The sequence below is a fragment of the Calidris pugnax genome, unplaced genomic scaffold (genome assembly GCF_001431845.1).
Source record: "Calidris pugnax isolate Ruff unplaced genomic scaffold, ASM143184v1 scaffold8, whole genome shotgun sequence".
Classification (NCBI taxonomy): Eukaryota; Metazoa; Chordata; class Aves; order Charadriiformes; family Scolopacidae; genus Calidris; species Calidris pugnax.
In genome coordinates, this window is record NW_015090830.1 from 19,810,312 (window position 1) to 19,833,549 (window position 23,238).

The 23,238-nt window shown below is 39.4% G+C and overlaps 1 protein-coding gene across 1 annotated transcript in view; it reads right to left on the reverse strand.

Moving 5' to 3' along the window:
- CAP2 (CAP, adenylate cyclase-associated protein, 2 (yeast)) overlaps window positions 1-18,577 on the reverse strand; it is a 63,147-nt gene extending 44,570 nt beyond the window's left edge. The window contains exons 1-3 of the mRNA XM_014941072.1: window positions 18,446-18,577; window positions 13,103-13,227; window positions 8,823-8,923 (exon numbers count right to left, since the gene is read on the reverse strand). Of these exons, the coding sequence (XP_014796558.1) occupies window positions 8,823-8,923; window positions 13,103-13,226 (225 nt within the window). The 5' untranslated portion in view covers window position 13,227; window positions 18,446-18,577. The remainder of the gene's footprint in view (window positions 1-8,822; window positions 8,924-13,102; window positions 13,228-18,445) is intronic.
- Between the last annotated feature and the right edge of the window lie 4,661 nt (window positions 18,578-23,238).

A 23,238-nucleotide genomic window follows, 5' to 3' on the forward strand; every position in this document is an offset into this window, starting at 1 on the left:
TGTCAGCTCTGCAAAATTTGTGTTGTCATGTTCTGCCTTTATAATATGTAATCAGTGATAATCATAGAAACAAACAGCGGATAAAAACAGCCAAACATTTTAAGAACAAACATAAAACCATCATGAGAACAAAAGGCTTCTCTACAGTGCAGAGAATACACCACTAAAATCTATGTGACAACATTGTTCACTGGCGCTCCTAATGACCAAAGACTGTCATAGTATATTTTATGAGCTTCAAAATATGAGCAACAGCAAATAGTGGTCAGTTGCTTTTGATCTGTCTCCAGTTTGTCCCCAGGACTCCTGAGGTGAAAGGTTAACAGTGTAAAATGACAACTGAGGAAAGTATGCAATTTTCCAAGGGGTGTTAATTTAACTACTGATATTACAGGAATATCTTTTGTATCACACATCAAAGGTTATGCCATGACAAAGTTGTAATTTTTTTTTAAATCAGTAGTAGGGAGAGTAGACAGAAAGCACCCCAACCACACAGGCACTTAGAGAAGTTAGCTACAGTTTTCCTGAGAGAGCTCTTACAGCTCCTCATCCCGACTAGCCTGCAAAAGCAAGCAGGTCTCTCAAAGAGAGATGGGAAAGGAAAACCAGCCCACTTCAGGATTTCAGTAAAGAACAGAAACTGTGCTACATTGTAGTTTCACAGACTTCCAAAGCTTCTATTTTATTGTATTACTTGGAGCTACATTGTGTATCTATCTCTGAAAATGTGCATTAGTTCCTTAAATAAATAGCAACCACATACTGGATGTACTGGATAGATGGAAGTCCAAACTTTGGCTATTATCAAGATAAACCGTTTTTTAAATTCAGGTTCCTTTTTTTTTTTCCCATGGACATCCAAGTTCAGAATTCTTTGTAGGGCACAGTTGCCTGTGTCAAGGAATTGTGAAGAGACCTCATTTCCCTGAAGAAAGGCAAAGCTACATTTCCAACATGGAACAGATGCTGTAAACCAGCGCATCAGACAACCACAGAGATCTGAGAGACCTGCAGGTCTCCTTGTCATCTGTACGAATGTGCTTTTGTCTCCACTGGCTGTAGGCACTCCAGTTACTTCTCTGATGGGCTGGTTTGCCCTTGAGGTCTGCTGCTGAGCAGTTCCATTCCCTATCCCCAGCTATTCTCTCAGAAGCGCTTTTCAGTGAAGGTCCAAATCCACCCTGAGCACAGTCAGAAAAGGCTTTATGATGTCACAGGTTTAGGATGTCATTCATGTGTTGCTGATTTAAGAAATACAAGTTCTAGGAACTTCAGATGTTTATATCTGTAAATTAAAAAAATTACAGTACTTGTTGAGGTATCACTTCATAAATATTCTTTTGGCGGTGTTCACTGGGCACCCCACTGAGAAGCTGGTTTCTTGACTTACTGTCTTGTCTGTTCTTGTCTGACAAATACCAACTTCCCTGATATAAAGACTAGAGAACCATCCATTTCTAAGAAATTGCACTGTCTTTAGAGAGAGAGCTTGGATAAATAGGTTCTTATATTGCTGAAATGCCTTTGTGTATGTTCTGTCTCTCACACACTTCAGGACAACCGGTGACATTGTCCACCTCATTCTGTAAGTAGTCCGACTGAGCTCCCTGAAAGCAACTCAAAGGCTAAAAGTGCCAGAATCTGTCTCCTTGTAACTTCACTTCCACATTTATCACCTTGAAAGAATCCCAGACCCTGACCAAAATGTGCTAACATGGAAGGAAGTTAAAAGCTTAAAGGTGACACATCTATAATAATAATTAAGTTTTCTTCCTACCTGAACCATACTTTCCTTTTCAAAGGTGCTAAATACCAAAACCCTACATTGACTTGGTGAGGAGGCATCAGCCTCTTTGAAAGGCAAGGTAGTTATCTACCTGCACAGTGATGTGATTGAAAAGCTGGTCTGACCTAAGGTGTTTTTTTAAACAGAATATGTATTAAAGCAACAAGAAATAAGTATTTCAGGCTCAAAGATCTCCTTCAAGATCCTAAACCAATCTTTTTATTATAGCTTTGGCATTTAGAATAAAACATACAATTAAGCTTACAAAACAAAATAGCAAAAATTAAACTCTTTGTGGTTCAGATTAATCATGGAAATATATAGTTCAATTTATGGATGTCAATAGAAGTTAGCGGTGACATGGTTTAATCTATCCTAATGGACTCTTCAATATTCAGAAATCTGTCCGTATTGATCATGCAATTCATACTGGATAAAAAGAGGCAACACACATTTGTGGGCACATTCTACCCTCATCACTCCTGACAGCACTCCCAGCTTATTTAAAACAACATTCAAACCGCGCATTGGTTTCCCTTGTGGCTTAATTCTCATTATTCACTGAACTCCTTTTTACTAGAAACTGACTGAAGAGCCAGATTCTGAGCTCATTGTTTGGTTTTTTGCTGACTACAATGAACAGCCTTCTCGGTTTCCAAGCCCAGCATTTCTATACACTCAAAACAGTTGCAACCACCAACCAGCAAAATAAAAGCAGGTCAGGGATGGGGAGGCAGGATGAGTGAAAAGACTGTGCACATGCTTTTCAGAAAGAATGAGACTGAAAATTAATAAAAGACTTGCTCATAGCCTGTAGCAACAAATGACATCAATCAAGCATGGGAGATGTGTGTCCCAAAAGAGAAAAACATGTAAAACCGAAAAAAGAACATTTGTGGATGTATATTTCTCAGCTTGAAGTAAATGGGCTTAAATAATGTTACTACTCCAACTTGAAAAATAATTATTTGCAAGAGAAATAAGAACTATAAGAACTGATGCCAGTAAAGAGTTTTCATGCCAATGACAAAAGCAGGGATACTGTCTCTCTGCTCCTCGGTCTTGATTTTCCTGATGGATCAGGACAGTTTAATTTGCCAGTGGTTCACTGGAAATTACTGCTGTGAGAACTACAGACTGTTCCAAGGCTGAGTGCCTGAGATGACTGCACCTATGCCCTCCCAATCCTGGACTGCCTTGAATCAGAAGAGTAAAAGACTGATTACCTTATCAAGGCTTCCTCATGGACCTTGGATCTGTGCCAATGCCATGTCTCCAATCCTCCCTAATGAGTTTCTCTGGACTTTACACTGGCAAGTGTCCTATGCCATGACTTTGTAACAGACTCACTGGGACACTCTCACACTTTATTTGTGGCTGCGAGTGCAGCTGGTCCATACGCTGTAGCTACCCATCATTTAGCTAGCTAATTTAGCCATGTAATTTTATCACCTTATGATTTTTGCTTAAGCTGATGCAGTGGTTTTCAACCTGTGGGGCACTTACGCCTCTAGGTCTATACACTGCTTCTCCTGCAAAACCACCAAGAAACACAGGTTTCCTACAGTAGGCTAAAATTTGCTCTTAAAGGATTTAAATGAAAAAATTTTAGAGGGTAGCAAAATTAGCATGAGCTAGAGCATATGATCAGTTCTGACTTAGACTTCAAACAGCTGAAAATGGAAGCCTTGATAATTGCTCCAATCATTAATTAAATTAGTTGTTAAAACATGGACCTTAAATCTAGTCTGAACACTGGATGTTATTCTGAATTAATCTGGTCGATTAAAGAGCCCTTTACTATTGGATTTCTTTTCATATAAGCAAGTTTATTTTCTTGGGCAAACATGATAGTTTTCCTTGGTTTCCCATTGCATATAAGGTTTCCCACTCAAATAATTCTGATACCTTTTTCCTGGCATCCTTTGAGATCAGAAAGTCCCATTGTACTGGGTAACCACATGTAGGTATAATCCCTGCTTTTAGGGGCTAACAGCTTTAGACCCTTCCCCAGAAAATGGTCCCTGATCAACTGCACTACTTTGAAATCAACGGAGCTACTTATGGGTTTAGTTAGGAACTGCTCCATATGCAAAGAAGCCCCATAAAAACAGGTTATAAAGAACTGTTGACAGCCTTGACTGTTTGTGTTTCTGATTTCTTATGTTTCTGACTGAGGGAATGCCATATGGAATGTTCTCATTATATATTCCCACCACCACCACCCCAAATCTACAGGTGCATGTTTCTCATGCCAGCAACTAGATGCCCAGAATTGGCCACCATGGCATGTTTTTTTCAATAGAGTCTGTTCGACTTTTGTCTCTGCCTTGCCTTTTTAAATAAAAAGAAAAGCAAGTGGTATTTACTGCAATGTCAGTGTCAAGAAACTAACAGCCTGATCCAGCTCCCATCAACATGAATGGAAAAACTCCCCCTCTTTCAGAGGGTGCTGGATGAGACTGGCAATGGATGGGTTCTTCATCCTCAGGAGCCATCTTTACCCCCGCAGTCAGACAGGTGCAACCCCGTCTGCACATCACCGCATCTCACCCAATAAATCCTGCTTGTTTGGAAAGCCAGATCCAATCCCTGGGCCAGAAGTGAAGTCATCCTTTGGAACAGAGAAATCAAAAATTGTAAAGCTCCTAAAATAGATACTTTTTTCTGGATTAGCCACTTGGTTACATTGTGAATCCTGCATTTCCATCTTTCTTATATTGAAGTGAACATTTCTTAATGCTTATGATATGGACTATCTTGTAGTACACATACAGGATGAGAAATACAGCCAGATTAGCATTACAAAATCAACTTTAGTATTGACAGATTTCCAAGGTTGCTTTTTTTGTTTGATGATTATTTGTTTTTTTCACTTTTGGTGGATAGCAGTATTGTTTTCTACACTTCAGTCTCTTTCTTTCAGCTGAGTGCATTTTGTATGCAGTAAAAAATGTTTGTCTTTTTACTCTTTTTTTATGTATTCTGTTTTTCCCAGTCCTGTAGGAGCTACTTGGTTTGGTGTTTATTTCATGTAGCAGAAAATACCTATCACAGAAATGCAAAGGCAGCCTGACAGCAAGCTTCTCTTTGGGCATGTTGACATCATCCTCCTCTCTGAGCTCCAATTCAACTTTCAACACAATGCCTAAAACCGCACAGCCTCTGGGCACAAAAGATGAACACGAGAGTACACTTGTGCATTCTGTTGCCCTGTAAGCAAATTGCCTTGTTAATGAGGAATCAGTCAAATAATGGGCTTGACAGTCTGTGTTTAGATTAGGTAAGAAAAAGTGCAAAAGTGTTTTTTTGGTGTATCACAGACAGCAGCACATCCTGTTCAAAGTTCAGGGCTATGAAAGTCATTGCCTAATTCTTCAACATCTCTCACAAGAAAAGAAAAAATACAGCTTTTTCATGTATAATAGCTACTCTTTGGAAAAAATGAGGAAGCTAGGAATTTTTGACTTCACTGATAGGCCAAACCAGAGCTGCACTTTGCAAAGTGCATATATATCTCATAAAAGATAACTCCTGCTTTCAGTTGTCTGCCTATATTTACGTGAACTATGCCTGGAAGGAACAGAGGAGAATGCCATTGCTTTCATATAATAGATAAGGAAAAGAAACTCTGTGGGTATGTGCACACGACCAGCGTTTCTGGGGTGAACATTGCTTCCCCTGTGCATGCTGATAACAAATCAGTGCATGCACACAGGGACCCCCTGCAGATCAGGTAACGTGCTGTGAATTGCTGCTTCGTGCTGTCTTGTTCCTGTAGTCATACATGTAATCAACTGTATCTAAAGCCTCTTCCAATAAGGAGCAAGCTAACCAACAGCCTTTTTATTTCTCATTTCTCCAAGTTGGTTGTCTGGCTGAGCTCTGCATTTCAGCAGCTGGAACTTGATGGAAGAGAGGAGGGAAAAGGCATCCATGTTTCTATAGTTTTCCTTTCCAAGCTAAATAGCTTGGATGAGAGAAGAGGGAACATGACTGAATCACTCAGACAATCTGTTCTTTCAACCGGTGGGGTTGGGAGGGTAGAAGATTTTTACAAATAAACAATGAAAAAAAAGGCAAGTACTAGTTTATGTGTTTGACAGGAAGGCTGTAATTCTGCTTCGCTCTGTACCACATAACATACTAAAACATGGAAATTTTATGTTATCTGCCCTTCTCTTGTAGAACTAGTACATTCTCTTCTTATCACTATGTCTCATCTGGTACGTTATTCAAACTCAAGCCAAACCACGACAGTATTCCACCACTTGAAATATCACATAAACAAAAACAACATGAAGAAGCTCATCATAAACACATCACAGAAACCTGCATCTTGGCCTTCTAAAATCTTGCTTGCTTTGCTTTGACAGGGCAAAGAGTTCATCAAACCTGCCTGATCAGCTTCCTTACTGGGACACAATCTGAAGATAAACCGTGTCTTCCGCAGGCATCTCTTTGTCATCCTCAGCACGTTTTCTGTACTGGTGGATGTATCTGGGCAAACAGTGATGGGCCTCATGTCTCTGTGGTCCAGCAATCAGCCAGTGCTATCCTATCTCCTGGGTGTAAGAGAACTGCCTATGCTGTAGACCCACAGTCTGTTTTACACCGCTTTTGAACTTCCCTCATTCTGACAGAAGCATGGTTCAGTGTTGGCACACACAGTGAGTCAGCTTCGGGGCTGTTAGAACCTGTAATAGCTGGTGACAGCCTCCAAGACACTGGTATGTCAGGCCAGAGACAGCTGGCTGGCAGCAGGCCTGGCCATACTCACTCTTTCACCGACTTCACATGCTCTATAGTTATGACATGGACAGCGGAAAGTATTTTCATAAAATATCTGCCTGCACGGACTTCGTATTTCATAGAAATATCCATATAATCACCAGATTTTTATTCTACAGTGACAGGGCAGGAAAAGGACCTCATCTTAGCTGTTTAGGATAATTTGTATTAAATAGACTAAGTAAAGACCCTAGCCATTCTCTCTGCCTGTCTTTTTAAAAGTGGTTAGTTTCTTTAATGCAGTTGACCTCAGAGATTCACCCCTGCATGCACTGTAATTTGAATGAGAAATATGCTGCTCTCAAGATTAAGTCTAAGCAGAACTCTTCTTTGATAAACTAATCTTTGTAAAATCTACCATGCTGCTGTATTTAACAGAGCCAGGAGCTAGCTATCAGTTCTCTTTTTTATTTTGTTCTCTTTCAATAGACTATTTAGAGTACAGCATGCTGAAAAAATAGGAATGGGGCTCCCCAACAGATATTAGTTATGGCTGTATTCTTCCTTTTGCCAGAAACACAAACCACACAATCCTTACAGCAATCAGCACGAAACACATCATGTTAAATCCCTCATTTCTTTAGCATAATACGAAGACTCGCTTTCTCTCATATTACCATTCTGTTCAGTCAGGTATGTGAGGTTTTTCTAGGCAACAGGTGTTTTTTGAAATAAAATACAACCTTCCCTTCAGCTCATTATGTGAAAGAGACAGCAGCTGCAAGTATAATGCTGAGGACAAATGGTCTATAAGACACCCAGAAGAAAAATACTCCTTGTTCCCCTTGTTAAGGTAAAGCACAGATGTTGCTTCAGTGATAAGCATGAGCATAAGGCAACCACAGTCTGCTTCATGTTGTAAATTCAGAATCTAGGATTTCAGAATATTTAATAGGCTGCAATCAGAATCACCGGTTTCTTTATGTAAGGGAAAGTTGTTTATATCTAATCTCATAGTCCTAACAAATACCCCTTATCACAGTTTGCATTACACTATCATCAACAATATGCTAGGGACTATCCACAAACTTGGCAGATAAATTATTAATAGTCTTTTATATGGACTCAATTATGAGTATCAAATAGTGATGAATGCTTAAATTAATACACTTATTGATTTAAACATTTTCAGATAGAGTATATTAAAAAGGTTTTAGTCATTTAGAATATTAAATACCATTTTTTTCCCTGCTTAGTGTTGGTAGGAAGGCTATTTCTGTATCTCTCAGATCTAGACTGTTGAGAAATCAACTGCAAAATAATGGCGTCTAATGAATGTAATGACCACAGCTAGAACAGATCCTTTCCAGGCAGCAATTCTCTGCTTAGTGAGGTGGATAATTCCCACACACACACACTCCGGCCCCCAGTTTATGAATTTTTTCCTAATTTCTTTTAAGAACATATATCGTAGCTGATAGTATAACTGTTAAGGTCAAAAGGTTTCTTCAAATAAAAAGAAAGTTCAGCATCTCCTCAGAAACACAAAGATCCTCTAGAATTTGCCTGTTCTCCTCACTCCCTCCAGTTTTCTAGGCTTAACTAGGTCAGAAACTCTACCCTCCCAACAAGAACATATACCACCACAGAGAGAACACAGTTTGCAGAATAATCCCAGAGCTCTTCCTCTGTTAGTAGACTGGTTACTTTGGCTCTCTTGCAAAATATTTATGCTGGCCTTGCAGCATAAATCCCAGTAGCGTGTAGGACTGCATGTTTTTCTGGCTACAGCGTTTGTTATGTAGAACAGCAGCTGCAATGAATTGGGAAATGTACACATGGAGAAAGGCCCGATGGCATGGATCTACTAGGAAAGTCAAAAGCTTCACACTCCTTCAGATCTAGCTCAAACTCTTTTGTGTGTGGTTTATTTTCCCAAAATCTATATCGGTAAGCTGTTGGTGAGTCCACCCTTTGCCATTCTATCATTTATAGAAGACAGGCTTAAAAAATAAAATGAAACAAACAAGCTCTGATCACAAGATATATCACAATATAAGGTGACTAATTTCTTCAACCTTTGGTTCTGTAGAAGAGGAGCAGTCTCTTCTTATGAATCCATACAGCCTTTTGCCCTTCCTGAGCCAACTCTCCTCAGCGTGTTATGCCAGGTTACCACTACTGCAAGAACTAATAATTTAGAGAACTGGTATTAAGATTCTCCTCTACTCAGCAATCAAAGATGATCACACAGATTCCAAGACGCTTTTATCATGGTGAGAAAATTTGAGCAAATACTCACATGTGTCTTCACATCACCTTCAAGAATCTTGCTGTACCTGAGAAATTCAGCAACACTTCCATTCAGCAGCCTATCAAAGGCTTCAACATACGGTGCGATGCCTATAGAAGAAGATAATTCCATTATAATGGGTTCATAAAGTACATAATGCATAGGCTGTTCCTCTGTAGTAGAAGGAGGAGAAATACCATAGAAACAGGGGAAATTGCTGTAGCTTAATTTCTGCCATACTCATTGATTTGTGAAATCAGTGAAAAGAGATGTATAATGATTTTTTTTCCTAGCTAGAAAGAAAAAAACCCTGCTCTTGGTAGAACTTGCCTAGAAACATGAAGAGAATTTACTCTCTATAATGTAGTGGATGCCTCTTTTGTCTTAAAGTAACAGGTGCTAAAATAAACATTTCTCAGCCCTTCAAAGACCTAGTGGCCTGATAAGCATGATTGTCTTAACAAAATTCTACTGTTGTACATAAAACAATTATTATCCCCTAAAAAGAATCTGCACTATACTGAAAAACTATTTTACACCACCCACCCTTTCCTGAAGATCTTTGTATTATTTCATGCTTTTTCATAGCAAGCATTTCAATTTCCAGTTAAGACAGAGTCTTTAGAATCTATTGACAGTGGATTTATGCAGTGAGATGTGGCTTTGTAATCTCCTTATTTTGTTGTCTGACCTTGCAAAACTGTCATTGGATAAAGAAAGCTCAAATGAGTCTTTTAGATGACACATCCATTGACTACGTATATGCCATACATTCTAACAGAGGAATAAAAATGCTATTTTCTGTATGGTATTCAGAGCAGTTTCCTGTTAAAATGGACAATCAGAAAATGCAGATGAGACTCAGTTTCTTATGCACCTGGCTTCTAAATGGCTTTATGTGGTACCTTTTAAGAAGGCAGAAGTAATCTTTCCTTGGATGTTTTCCAGCCCTCCCTGTACTCCCTGATATATCCTCATGTCTTGTCTACGCCTCAGAACCTTTGCCAGGTCCAGCATGAGCGACGCACATGTGAATTTATGGCATCTGTAGGATCTGAGAGACCAAGGTTAAAATTCTTCCCAGCCTCTCTTCCTCATTAATGAAGCCTGAAGATTGCTCTGAAGAGGTACCAGGCTTTCCCCAGAGAGTTTGCTTTAACCTTTTGGCTCTATATGACAATTGTGTCCAAATTCATAATCTTGAAAGCCCTCTTTATTCCACAAGAGTCATCTGGCTCCTTGACAGAAAAAAGAAGGGCTCTGGCAATGGGAGTTTGCAATGGCCTGTGTGAAAAAAAAAAAAGTAGTTAGTCAGCCAGGCGGATTTCAAGGCTCCTTTTGTTCTCTTGATGTCACTCACCTTTAATTCTGAGGAATTTCTGGGCTTTCTTCCATATAAAGTGTTTGTGTGTAAACCCCTCAAATAACCTAGTGTACAAAAGGTTTTAGTTGTGGAGATGCTTTCCAAAGCCCATTTATGTTCTTTGTCAAAATCTGTGTATGTCTCCAAGAGAATCATTGTAACCTTTTACTTTAGAGCAGAGTTTTAAATAGCAGTTCACCAAATGGCAATTGTCCTATGCAAAACTAGAAAGCAACTATGCTATTTTTTACTATTCAATACAGCAAACTCCCAGGAGCAGTTAATAGAATTTGGGCCATGCAGAGCAATTGAATGGTTTGTTTGCAATCCTGCTGTTGTAATGCCATTTAAGAAAACAGTAAAGGTACAGTTCTCTCATCCTCCACATTATTTTGTTGTCTCTGAAAAAGTATTAATTTAAAAGTCAAGGCTATTTTTTGTAATAACTCTAATTGCGTAATGGTAGCAATATATCTACATTTTTGCTAGAGACTTATAAAAGGTCATACTCTGGCTGAGTGTCAGTTTTACAGGAGAAAAAGAAAAAGAGACCTGTTCTGTAAGACCCTCCACTCTGCAGTTGCTGTGGAGCTTATGTGAACCTCTACAGAAACACAGTAACGCAGGCAAACAGGATGATGTTTGTGGCACTAGATGGGTATCAATCACCCAAACTGAAGAACTGGTACAGTCCTTCCTAACTGCACCAGCAAAAGCTAATTCCTGCATCCCCGTGTGAGTACTCACCTCGAGTACTGTGTCCAGTTTTGGGCCCCCTACCATAAAAAAGACATTGAGGTGCTGGAGCGGGTCCAGAGAAGGGCGACAAAGATGGTGAGGGGTCTGGAGAATAAGTCTTATGAGGAGAGGCTGAGGGAACTGGGGCTATTCAGCCTGGAGAAGAGGAGGCTGAGGGGAGACCTTATTGCTCCCTACAACTCCCTGAAAGGAGGGTGTAGAGAGGTGGGGGTCGGTCTCTTTTCTCAAGTCACAGGCGACAGCACAAGAGGAAATGGCCTCAAGTTGCACCAGGGGAGGTTCAGGCTGGATATTGGGAAAAACTTTTTCACTGAAAGGGTTATCAGCCATTGGAATGGGCTGCCCAGGGAGGTGGTTGAGGCACCATCCCTGGAGGTGTTCAAAAGACGGGTTGATGTAGCGCTGGGAGGTATGGTTTAGTGATGATGCTCCTTGTTTGTTGTGTGGGTGTCTATTTTTGTCAGTCAGGTTGACGGTTGGACAAGATGATCTTTAAGGTCCCTTCCAACCTAGAAGATTCTGTGATTCTGTGAGAAAGCTCCGCCTGGAGATGCGATGCAGGCTGGCACCTGCCCCATGGTGCCACTCGCCTCAGCTTCTTACCGCAGCCTCCCGCTGGCTGAGTGTTTCATAATCTCACTCCACAACAAGATTTGTCAGTCGGTCTCTCCTAGAGATCTGCTGGGGTTTTAAAGCTCTGCTTCCCCGGGGGTGAATCTTTTCGCCTGGCTGAGCTCCTAGGTTAGGCCAAGGATATAGCGATTTTCATGGAAGTACCTCACATGGGGAGTTCATCTCCTGTTCTTAAAGTTCTGCTATAGTGAGCTCTGGATTAATACAGAGATCCACCCAAATGGATTCATCATAGGATTGAAGCCTGTATTTTTTGAAAATGTAGATTTCCTAGTAGTGATTGATTTATTTTGTCAGTTTGTACAGGGATCGTGTTTCTCCATGACTTTGCTAGGGTTTACTAGCTCTCTAGGGTCGCTTTGGACTGAGGGCATTGTATTATGGAAGGGTACTCTGACAGACCTGCTGGAAGGTGCTCCCCTCCTGCCGTAGAAACACGCTGCTTTCAGTCAGCTGCTCCACAGCAGCTGCCAGCGTGTAAGCCCACGGCACACATGACTGTGGGGAAGGTCCCTCGCATGTCTTGTTGGGTAAGGGCTGGCATAGAGGGACAATGAAGCAGCTGACACACACTGTCGGGCTTCTGTGTCAGTAAGGAAGCTGCCTGCAACTTTCTGCTTGTTCTGCAGCTTCTGCACAGCAGCTGAGTCCATGCTGGGATGTGCTCTGCTCTGGAGAATGCACCAAAGGGCCAAGGAATACAGAAGGCAAAGGAAAGAAGCTAATAAAGGGATATATCTTGGGGTTCTGGGTGAAAGAACAAGCTCTAGAGAAAGGAAAGGGCTCTATTCAATCGTCATTATTCTCTATTCAATCATCATTAGAACTGCCACATTTATAAGATTATTTACTCTGGAACTTTCAAGAACAACAAAAAAAATGAGGAGTGAAAAAAAATGATTTGGTGATGTGATGTGAATAACGGAAGACACACTTCTTTGGCGTATTCTTCTATGTAGTGCTTTGGAAAACCACTTGAGAAGGGAGAGCTCTAGAGATAACAAAAGGTGGCCATGGACCTGTGGCAGCTCTTAGTGATCAAACGCTTATGAACAAACTCATATTTGATTAAGGATATTAAACAACTAAATGAAGTAGGTCTGCGCTGTGAAATTCAGAAAGCTGGCAAATAAACTCAATATTTATATTGCTGACTTCTTTAGGAATATTTATGCTGTAAATCTTGGGGCCATCTCATTTTTTCTGCTAATTGGGCTCGAGCAGACATTTTCATCTGGTGAGTTATCTACAACAGTATAAATGCCAAAATGAAAAAAGCGATAAAGCTTGAAATACGGATAGTATATTTAAGAGACTAGTCAAATGATTCAACTAGTCTTGAACCTTCTAGACCATATTAATTTAGAATTTTGCATACAACTAAGCTTGTCATGTGACGTTTCTAAATTCACTTTTTAAAATACTTTCTTTTGATATAGAATTCAGAAGGGGTGGGATTTCACTCCCTCTTGGAAGACAAACACATGCAATTTTTTAATAACACAGAGATGATACTTCAAAAAACCAGACTTACTTCCATTGACTCCATTGATGGCATCACACTCCATTCCACCAGATCTGTGTGAATCTGAAAATAACGATTCAAGTCGAGTCACTGCTTTCTCCAGTCTCTCCATCAAGCCATGAGTCTCTGCCATTCTGGAAAAAATCATTCAGAACAGGAACAGTGTTAACCCCTCTGAGTAAAGCCCACGCTTTACTTCATGTTACAGTTCTGTTCATCTTGTGGTTTTATCTTTTATCAGCTTTTATGGTAAAACTTGTTCTTAAAACATTGTCTTTCTGGCATATAAACAGTTGCAGGGGAGCAGCTGACATACAGTAACTTGCTTTGGTGTCATCAGGGAATATGGTCAGTGCTCAGCCCTGGTTTTTCATTGTAAGCAGCAGATTCAAGCCACTGCTAGTGCAGCTTTGGACAGTCTATATGTGGAGGCTTTATGGCAAATATATGTGTGTGCTCTCAATCAGATATTGAGATGACTGAAATATGTATAGATTTAATTGGTAAAAACTTATGCCTACAATGATGTACATCAGCTATTTACAGAGGGAAAAATACAGACGTAATTACTACTTGACTGAAAGCCAGTCTTTATATGTATATATGTATGCTTATATGTATACCTCCTGATTTTTGACAAGGTATGTTCTGACATTTGCCTCAGTCTTTTATGCTTTGTAATAAGCCACTATTGAAGACTCCACAAGAAGTCACAAAGGTCTTCTGTTTGTTCTTCTGATATGATTTCCCATCCCTTAATTTTTTTCTTATGAAAATACCCAATGTGAATCACTATTCCCAAGCTTTTTAAATTAAGCACTAATTATCCTTTGGAAGGAAAAAAATAAAAATTCCAGAGGCCTGCTTATACAGTACCATTACATTCATTTCATTTAAAATGAAATAGAAATTAGGTTAAACTTTTAACAACTCATAGTTTACTTTCTTTCCCCACAATGTGATTATGTGATTTCTTACATGTGAGGAAGTGTAGGCATTGACATTTTTGAACAGTGGCCAGTGTCTCAGGGAGCACAGTGCTATATACACCTCAGACTGAGAAACGGTTATATAAGCAAAGACAAAGCGATGTTTAAATCTCATATCATTTAATATAACAAGTTTAATGTACACGTTCCTCACTTAAGGTTGTGAGTGCTTTATTCTGCTAAGTGACACACAGTAAGGGGAGTGTGGAGGGGGATGTATGGCTCTCAAATAACATGATCTTTGTGAACAGCTCAGCTCCCAGAGGAGGGCTACATCCCCTGCCCAGCGCTGGGGTGTGCAGAAGCAGGGGCAGTGGGGGAACTCATGTCCCCAGCTGGGGGAAGCATCAGTTGGCTCTCTGGAGTCCCTACCACAAGGCACTGATTGCTGTATGGCTTGTAGACTAGAAATGTTAGGCACACCTGGAATGTACACGTAAATGTATTAGTGCCTAGTGAACAGCCTGCTAAAAGTGTGAGTATTTTAGAGACACGGAAGCGTAATAGTTGATTCCAATAAACTGTGCATTACTACGCAACACCAGCAAACAAAACAAACAACGCTGCTTTGGTGTCCCCATACCCAAACAAGAGTGCCTAAATATTATAATATAAATAGTAAAGTAACATGAAAAGAAGGGGGTTGGTTTACAAATTAACATTAATAATTCTTAAGAATAAAAATAATAATAGTATTTTTAAAATTCAAGCATGAGAAAATATTAGGACTGTGGAGACACATGCAGAGCTCTTGTGCCGAGTCATGTTGCCTGTCAAACAAGGTGGGACCTTCAGACTTTACCCTATAAATATAATGAGGTTTGTGTTTGACCTAAAAGTGAAGCAGAAGATTTTGCAGTGAGAAACCCTCGGGAGAACCATTCTCATGAGAAAGTTTCGTCTGGAGTTTATGGGTTTTTCCTATTTACATTAAATAAAAGAGCAACCCCCCAAAAAAGGATGACATTAGATAGTGTGCATATAAACACTGTCAAAATTCAGAGGGGGTCTCTTTGCTTACACTGAAAATGCACACTATTCTGTTTGAAAAATCAAGGAATTTTTAAAAAAACATTAACTTTTTGTAAGGTTACAGTATCTTGGCAGGAATGAGATGAAGGTATCGGGAGCTTCTGAAATGCGCAAACATTTGTGAGAATATTAAACCTTTTCTTAAAACAACACACTGTTAACCATCAAAAATATTATGGACATATTCTTTTCACATTTTACCCTGCTACATACAAGCCTAAAATGGTGTCTGGTTTAAAATTTATGTTTTAAAGCAGTCCAAAGTCAGGCTGGTCTAAGATAGCATACTAACAGCCAACTCATTTCATAGTATTTCAAAGTATATTTCCAGTATAGTTCCTGTTTGTCTTTATTTGAAGATACAGTCTTATAGGGTTTGTTTTTTTTCATCTGCCTTAAAATTTTTCTTGATGATATGTAAAAATTTCTCTGGAAGACCTGTTACTTTTGGCCTTTTCAGCCTGTGGATGGACCCAGTTTTTTTGCTACAAGCCTGCACACACGTGGAGGTCTGAGGAATCTCATAAATGAACAAGAGGTGGATCAGACTTGTAATGTGCTACCCAACAAACTGTAAAAATGCTAAGAATATGGATTACTGTGTCAGAAGCTCAACAGAATAACTTGACTCAATAACCCTGTGGACATTTTAATGCATTACTTTCTGACTGCAATATAGTCTTTTGCTCACTATATCCTTCACAGCTTTATTCTATTCCCATTAGCTGGAGAACTGCAATGTTGTTCTTCCAAAAGAAATGACCAGCTAGGCAATCACAGAATAATATGTTGCTATAGTCTTTTTAGACAGAAGTAGGAACCATTTTTTCCATAAAATTAGGGATGCAGGTTTTCATTGTTTTCATATGGAATGTTACACTTCAGAACTTCTCAATCATTATGTTTACACTGAACCTACCTTTATATCTGTCTACTTACGTATTCATGACTATATGGTACTTGTATCTGTATTTTTATATATATATATCTGCATGCACATAAGTATACATACAGCTATCCCTGTCATGTATGAATAAAGCACAAGTTTACTTTTGCCATTACTGTATGTAACACTACAAGAACAAATCAGCTGTACATATACTAACTTTACATTTACACTTTGCTTTACCATCAGCTGACTAGGTATCTATCTTACAAACAAGACTAGAATTAATGTTAGTGTTCTGATGACTCCACTAAGCAATGGACAACTCTCTTCATCCATTCTCAATCTAAACATTGGTATCTTTGCCCATATTTAGGGATTCACGTATTTGACTCATATTATGACAACATTCAGCATCTTCTTGGCCTATATGCAGCTGTTCATCTGATGACTTATCATTCCACACTGCATTCTGCGTGGTCAAACCAACACCACAAAGCCACAGCTCAAAAGGAGCCAGAACTCAAACGGTACAGCTTGACTCTGAAGACTATGTCTGTGTGATACAGCATCAGAGCTTATATTATAAATAAATAATGACTGATCTACTTACAGTGCCAAACAAAATCTTTGCATGTCAATGGAAAGTAAAGAAGATGTAAATATGTTTATGGGATGTTTCCACTCCCTTAAAGCACATTTTTACATCAAGACAGATTTTCTATCTCATCTCTACTACTTAATTAAAGCTTTGATCTTGAAGTGGATTATAGAGTTAATCATATATCTTTTCCTGGAGCTGATGCTGACCACCTATAAGGACTTAAAAACAACAGTGCTTCAACTGTATCTAGTTGCTCTCTTGGTGGAGAAGTACACTGTCCTTCATTGAAAATAAGGTCAACTAAGAGCCAGAAAAGGTGTTAACCCACATCTACTGGCAATCATTTAAATGTTGACATTGTAAACTGTCTCTTGTGCACAAAAAATAAGAGGGAGGATCCACAGATCTGACCCGATTACTGTTAGTGGTATCTTTTTTGGGAGTGCTAAAGGCACGTGGTAATACTACCATCTGTCGTTTCTTCCCCAAAAGAAGTGAAGTCAAAACCAGGTAGAACACGTCATGCTGAAGACCAAAAAAGCAGATCTCCTTTATAGACAGGTCTTGGGAGATCACTGCTTTTCTCCCCAATTTAACAGCTGTCTCAAAGCACCATTTATCTATTATTAAGGGAAAAAAACTTATCTGTATGCTAAAATTCCCTGATATACTCATCTCAAACAGCATTCAAACTGAAATCCAAAAACCACAGGTACTATTCCTGTTATCATTGTATGGGACTTATGACAGAGGACCATATTGCTCTATCTCAAGAAGAAACAACCTCTAACAAGCCCGCAAGGAGAAGCAGTATAGTAGCATAAGGGGAAAATAATAAACATACAATGACTTATCAGGCATGTAAAAATGGCAGGTTTGAACATAACGAATTGTGTCACCCTGTAAAGTATGTTATTCTGACAAACATCAGCAAGAGATAAAGTTCCACAGTTTGTTTTACTTCCTAGCACTTTTAATTTAGAAGAAAAAGACAAGACTTGATCTTTTTTCCCTATGTACCAGTCCTTCCAAATCCACTTAACATCTGAAAAATTAAGCGAGGTCTCATTCATGCTCATCATCTGAGATGCTACAGGTCAGATTTTGCTTTTTCTGTCAAAAAAGGGCAGATGCCAAAAACAGACTACAGGCAGCAATGCGGCATTTTAATTGTATCTAAGATTCCTACACTGCTTGGAAAATCACAATCTTATTGAAAGTATAGCAGCCTGCCCATGTGCTTTCTCTCATAGTCTTTTAATAAATTGCTACTGAGATATGAAATAAAATATAGAAAAACCTAGGCTGCCAGCTGGTACTATCAGAGAGCCAGTCACAAATGTTTTACAGATCCAAAGCACCGTGTCCTCTATGAGTTCTCCTGTACAATATATATCAATATATTACAAGGGAGGGGAAAAGCATACGCGTTCCTGAACATCCCCTCCAATTACAAAAGCATCTTATGGCGCCTTATTTCTGAAGAACCACACAGACAGCTTGTGCCTGAAATGGCTGGCTTTCCTACACCGCCGCACAAACGTACGCACCGACTCCAGCCTGTGCTGAGCGGGCAGTCTTTTTGCCACCTCTGGCATCAGACCCAAATTCCTGCTGCACCCCATTCTGGCCCAGACATTGAAAACCCACTGCTGTGGGACCTCGGGGATTGCTCATTCCCAGACAAAGCTCAGAAGCAGCCGGGTGCTGGCTGAGTGGCCAACAAGGAGCCCCTGAAGCTATTTGGGTTACTACCATAAAAGATTTTGGGTGGAGAGTGCAAAGCACGGGAGTATTGGTTAGAGGAAAGTGTGTGTTGGTTAGACAGACAGAAACATTACCTTGTATGGTTTGTGGTTTGTTTCCCATTAGCTGTATGGAAGGAATGTAAACAGAAGCTCGTCAAACTGTTGTCAAGTTGGATTAAACCAGAAGACCTCTCAGTAAAGCCCTGTGCGAGGAGAATGATCCAGGGTTCAAATCAGAGCCTTTGGTGACCTTTTTTTGTTGTTTTGTCCCTAGATCTGCCACAAGTTCCTTTGGAAGCAATGGTCTTCTAAGAATAGAGAAAAAATATCTTTTTTTTTTTTTATCCTCGTAAAAGATATAGTCTTGTATATCTAACAGTATTGGCATTTTGACAACTTGCTGTTGTTGTTGTTAAAATGGGTAAGTGTTATACCTGGAATAGCAAAAAGACAAAAATGTCTGTATGACCTCTGATTTTTGTGGATGTGTGTGCCCCTTCAACTGATAAGTTGAAGTCTTGGCTGGCTCCAGTACACTCATCATAAAACATGTCTGTCTATAGCTCCACATGTGTGTTAAAACCACTAACCACGATATGCTACGAATGAGTCCTCTGTTGCTGTGAATGGGAGTGTGTTACCAAGATTATCTTGTCTGTGGACTCTCTCTTTGGCATACTTTCTGTGTTTTTAAAGGTTTTTTTTTTTAATAAGAAAAAAATATTTTTGTGTAGAAGAGAAAAAAGCAGGTTCCAGTTGCATCTCTTCCATTTAACCTAAGTTTTTTCCTTTGTCTGGCCTTATGCTGTTGGTACCACAGAGCATACTTTTCTGTTCACATTCTGGCTCTTCCTCTGCTTCTCTCCCTCTCCCAGTGATCAGGCTGCTGTCTACAAAAACATGCAGGAAAGGAATGGAGGCATTTTTTATCCCATTTATTAGAGATGATTTTTTCTCTCTTTTAAAAAGAATATTTTAAAAATATTACAAAACTGCTTTGTACAACAATCCCTATTTTGACAATTACCCCCAAGACTGTTGACGCATTTTAGATTTCTTATCACATCCCAGTTTAGTCCCATAATTATGGGTGAGCAACTGCACACGTCAAGCTGTGTGTTTACAAGTCAATGTAATAATAGGATGGACTGTGGTTAGGTCTCTGATAATTAAATATGAATTCTTTAAGATATGTCATATGTTCGTGTATGTGCTTAGTATCTCCTGGAATATCAGTTCATTTTCTAATTATATGAAAGTTCTATGAAGAGCTCCTATCCCTTGCTGAATAATTTTGACTATCTTATCAATTTTGAGATCACAAAGAACAAGTTCATTATGTAATGATATGCTGAAGCAGTCAAGACTTGACAATCTGTGTAAGCATGATTGACTTAAAATAACCAAGGCAACGCAGTTTCTAAGTACATTCTCCTATTCTTTTTATGCTCCCTTTTTATGTCAACCACTGCTCATAGTCTTTTGTCTTGGTTTTATTTTCTCCTCTCCCTCCAATGAAGTGTAAGAGTTTTAGTATCTCTCCAATCAACAGAAACACAATGTTCTTAGCCACCTCATTTACTATGTATTAGTGTGGTGTTTTTCATGTAATCAAGCATCCTAAAGGCCTTACAAGCCATTTAATTACCTGTCACGAGTCCAATTACTGTATGTAAGCAGGCTGCCTTGCTGAACTGAGAAAATACTGCATGCAGGCATTGATTTTATTAAAGTGCTTCAGTTCAGTTCATAATAACTGAAGAGTAAGATTCCTTAGGCTATGGCTCCAACCAAATTGAATTTGCACTGTCCAAAAGCGTAAACTCCACAAAAGCTTACGGGTTGTTTCAGTGCTTCTGGGATGTGATAGGAGACAAGCAAAGGGGGAAAGTTAAAAGTAAACAGATAGTGTTGCAAGCTCTAAAAACACAAATTATGAAGTGACTTCTGCAGAAAAGCTGAGACTGTAGAGTTTTTCAGTACCAAGGTTAGTAACGGGTTTGTGTGCTGTGAGGCTGGCCTCTCACAACACTTCCACACCCTGGTTCTCATGCATATCCATACTATGCCTGAATAGTTGGGCTTGATTTCAGCCAAGTTAGCTCACACTCTTGCTTCTACCAGAACATCCTGCTGCAATTACAATCTCAGCACTCTGTGACTGATGGTCTCAGGCTCATCATTGCTGCCCCATTCAGCCTGCAGCCCCTGGCCCTGCTTCCAGCGTGGCAGCAGCCAGGAGGGCTGAAGCAAACTTCTTCCCATTTGAGTACCCCCTTTGCTCTGCAGCTCATTTGTGATCTTTATTGATCACAAAATGTCAAGGCCTTCACCCATCTCCCACCCATTGATTCTGCAATACTGCTGGCATTGCAATGGGCTGTGCCTTTGCTTCTGATTCAGGATGAAATGGGCCACCTGCTACTAAAGGACCTTTCTATTTCCTGCTATAACCTGGTTACGGCTTAGAGATCCTGAGTTCTAATGATAATCCACGCAACCTTGCTCACTTACAAGATCTGAGACATTCGGCTACTTATCCCTCCTCTGTTTCAGTGTGAGCTATCGTCAAGCCCAGAAAGATCAAACTGGACCCACGCTAGATGCTTGTAAAATTAGCATCCAAGATGCTAAAAATAGCAACCTTTTCTATGATGGTTGCTTTAGAGGACCCAGAGCTGTTAGGTGAATTATTCTGCTGTTTCTTCTCTCTAAACAAAGACAGATTACACACAGAAATGTAAATCATTCCTTGCATTCCTTCCAAAAAGCAATTAATTAAGTATTTAAAGTAATACAAAACATAACTTTAATGCATAGGATCTGAGCACATCTTCTTGGAAAAATACACCACCATTCAATTATATACTTGAACATTTACCTTGGTTCTTTATATATATGCTACAAAAGCATTAAGCCTTTGATTCCCAGGATACTACTGCTGGTATTTTGGATTTTACAAGCAATTTCTTTAGCCTGCTATTCTCTGAGAAATTGTGGGTCAGACACAGCAATTTCCATTAGCACATACTCCAGAAAGTAGTCTCAATGGGACGTTTTTCTGTAACAAAAAGTCCCTGAAATCTGACACAGTCAGAATACCTTACATACACAGGTGAAACGAAGACAACAGTAGCCAGCATGTGTATGAACTAAGGCCGTGTCTATGCTATAAAGTCTTGCCAACGTGGTGACAAAGATCACAGAGGTTTAAGGAACCCCAAACCTCACACCCTTACTGAACTAGCTGAATCAGCACAATCTCTGCCACAGATGCAGCTGTGCTTTTGTCATTTCAGTGTACACTGCTTAGTAAAGGTGCTGATATTCTGCTATAGTTCTAGCAGTGGCACATTCTCAAAGAATAGCTGAGCCTTCAGAGCTCAAAGCACTTCTTATTTGAAAAGCCACTGCCAAATTACTCATTTTTCAAAAATACGTGAGCCACTGGAACTGACTCTGTACGTCAGAAAAACGACAAGTTCCCAACCGATCCCCCTATTGCAAAAAACACGCTTAAACTTTTAGAGAAAGGAATGAATTTTTTTTTTTATATAAAAATAGGCAGGCAAAATTTTTTAACCAGTTCCTAATAAAACAGCTGTCTGAATAACTGCAGTAATTTATACCTGCTTTATCGTGTTTCTTTGCTTTTGCCCCAATCAGCATGATAAGTGAAGAATGTTCTTTTTCATGTAGTCAGATGTTCTAGTAGGCAGCCACTGCAACTACTGAGTTGCACATGATGTTAAAACTCGTGCAGAACTACAAAGAATACTTCTTTAACATATATGGCAGTTCACCATTTTTCTCACTAGGGTTCAAACCTCTTGCAGTGTTATTGTCACTGACAAGCCACTGATTGAAACACACAAAATTCATCTGCCTTGCCCCAGGTCATGTTGCAAGTCAATATCAAGCCTGGAAACTGAACAGAATTCATCTGGGTTCTGGCCCTCCTTGCTGCCTTCTGCTTCTTTTCCAATACCTGCTAATTCAGATTCTCATGAATTTTAGCCCTGGGGGAATTTGAATTATTTTTTATTATTCTTCCTTAATTTAGGGTCCTCAATGTATTTTAAATGGTTAATAAAAATTATACACTGCGATTAGAAAAACTAATGATGGGGTAGTTTTAATATAAGTAATCTTAGTACCCTTACTCCTTATGGTATATCAAGAAGCCCTTTTGTCCACTGAAGTAAGCACCATGGCTGACAAAGAACAAAACATGTCAAAGGTTGGTTCTACCATAATAGTAAATAAAACACATCTTCTTCATTTGTATTTAATTGAGAAAACATATTTTATTTATTATATTTGGAGTTGTGCCTGTTCACCTTCTACATCTGAGCAGCATTCGTTTGAGGGGGAAGATGCAAATTAATCATAATATTCTGAAGCCTAACATTTTGGTTATGCCCAAGACCTAAAAGAACCATATTGTTGTATGTGCCTGGCTTTGCTGCAGAAGGTGGGCTGCCTGTGTTCTTGTGCAAACTCGCTCAAAATAGAATCAGTGTTATGAAATCCCTCAGTTGAAAATGTATAGAATCAGAAAGAAGTTTATTATCGTTTACATAATAAGTAATTAAAAGGAAACGCTAGGACAAAATTTGAATATCCAACTCGCAGTAATATCTTAAAAGGCCAGCTTTGAGAGTACTGTTTTGAGTTTCAACTCATTCTATCTAGCACCTTCCTATTCTAAATAATTTCTAAAGTTACATTTCTGAAGCAGGACTAGTTTCCTGACTACAGTTTCACAGAACAATGAAACACGGTAGTTCATGAACCATTGCCACTTTTGCCTGGCTTAGACATAAACTAATGAAAATGTGCAGTATTGATCCCACCCCACCCCCCTGCTAAACAGACTCCTTCCA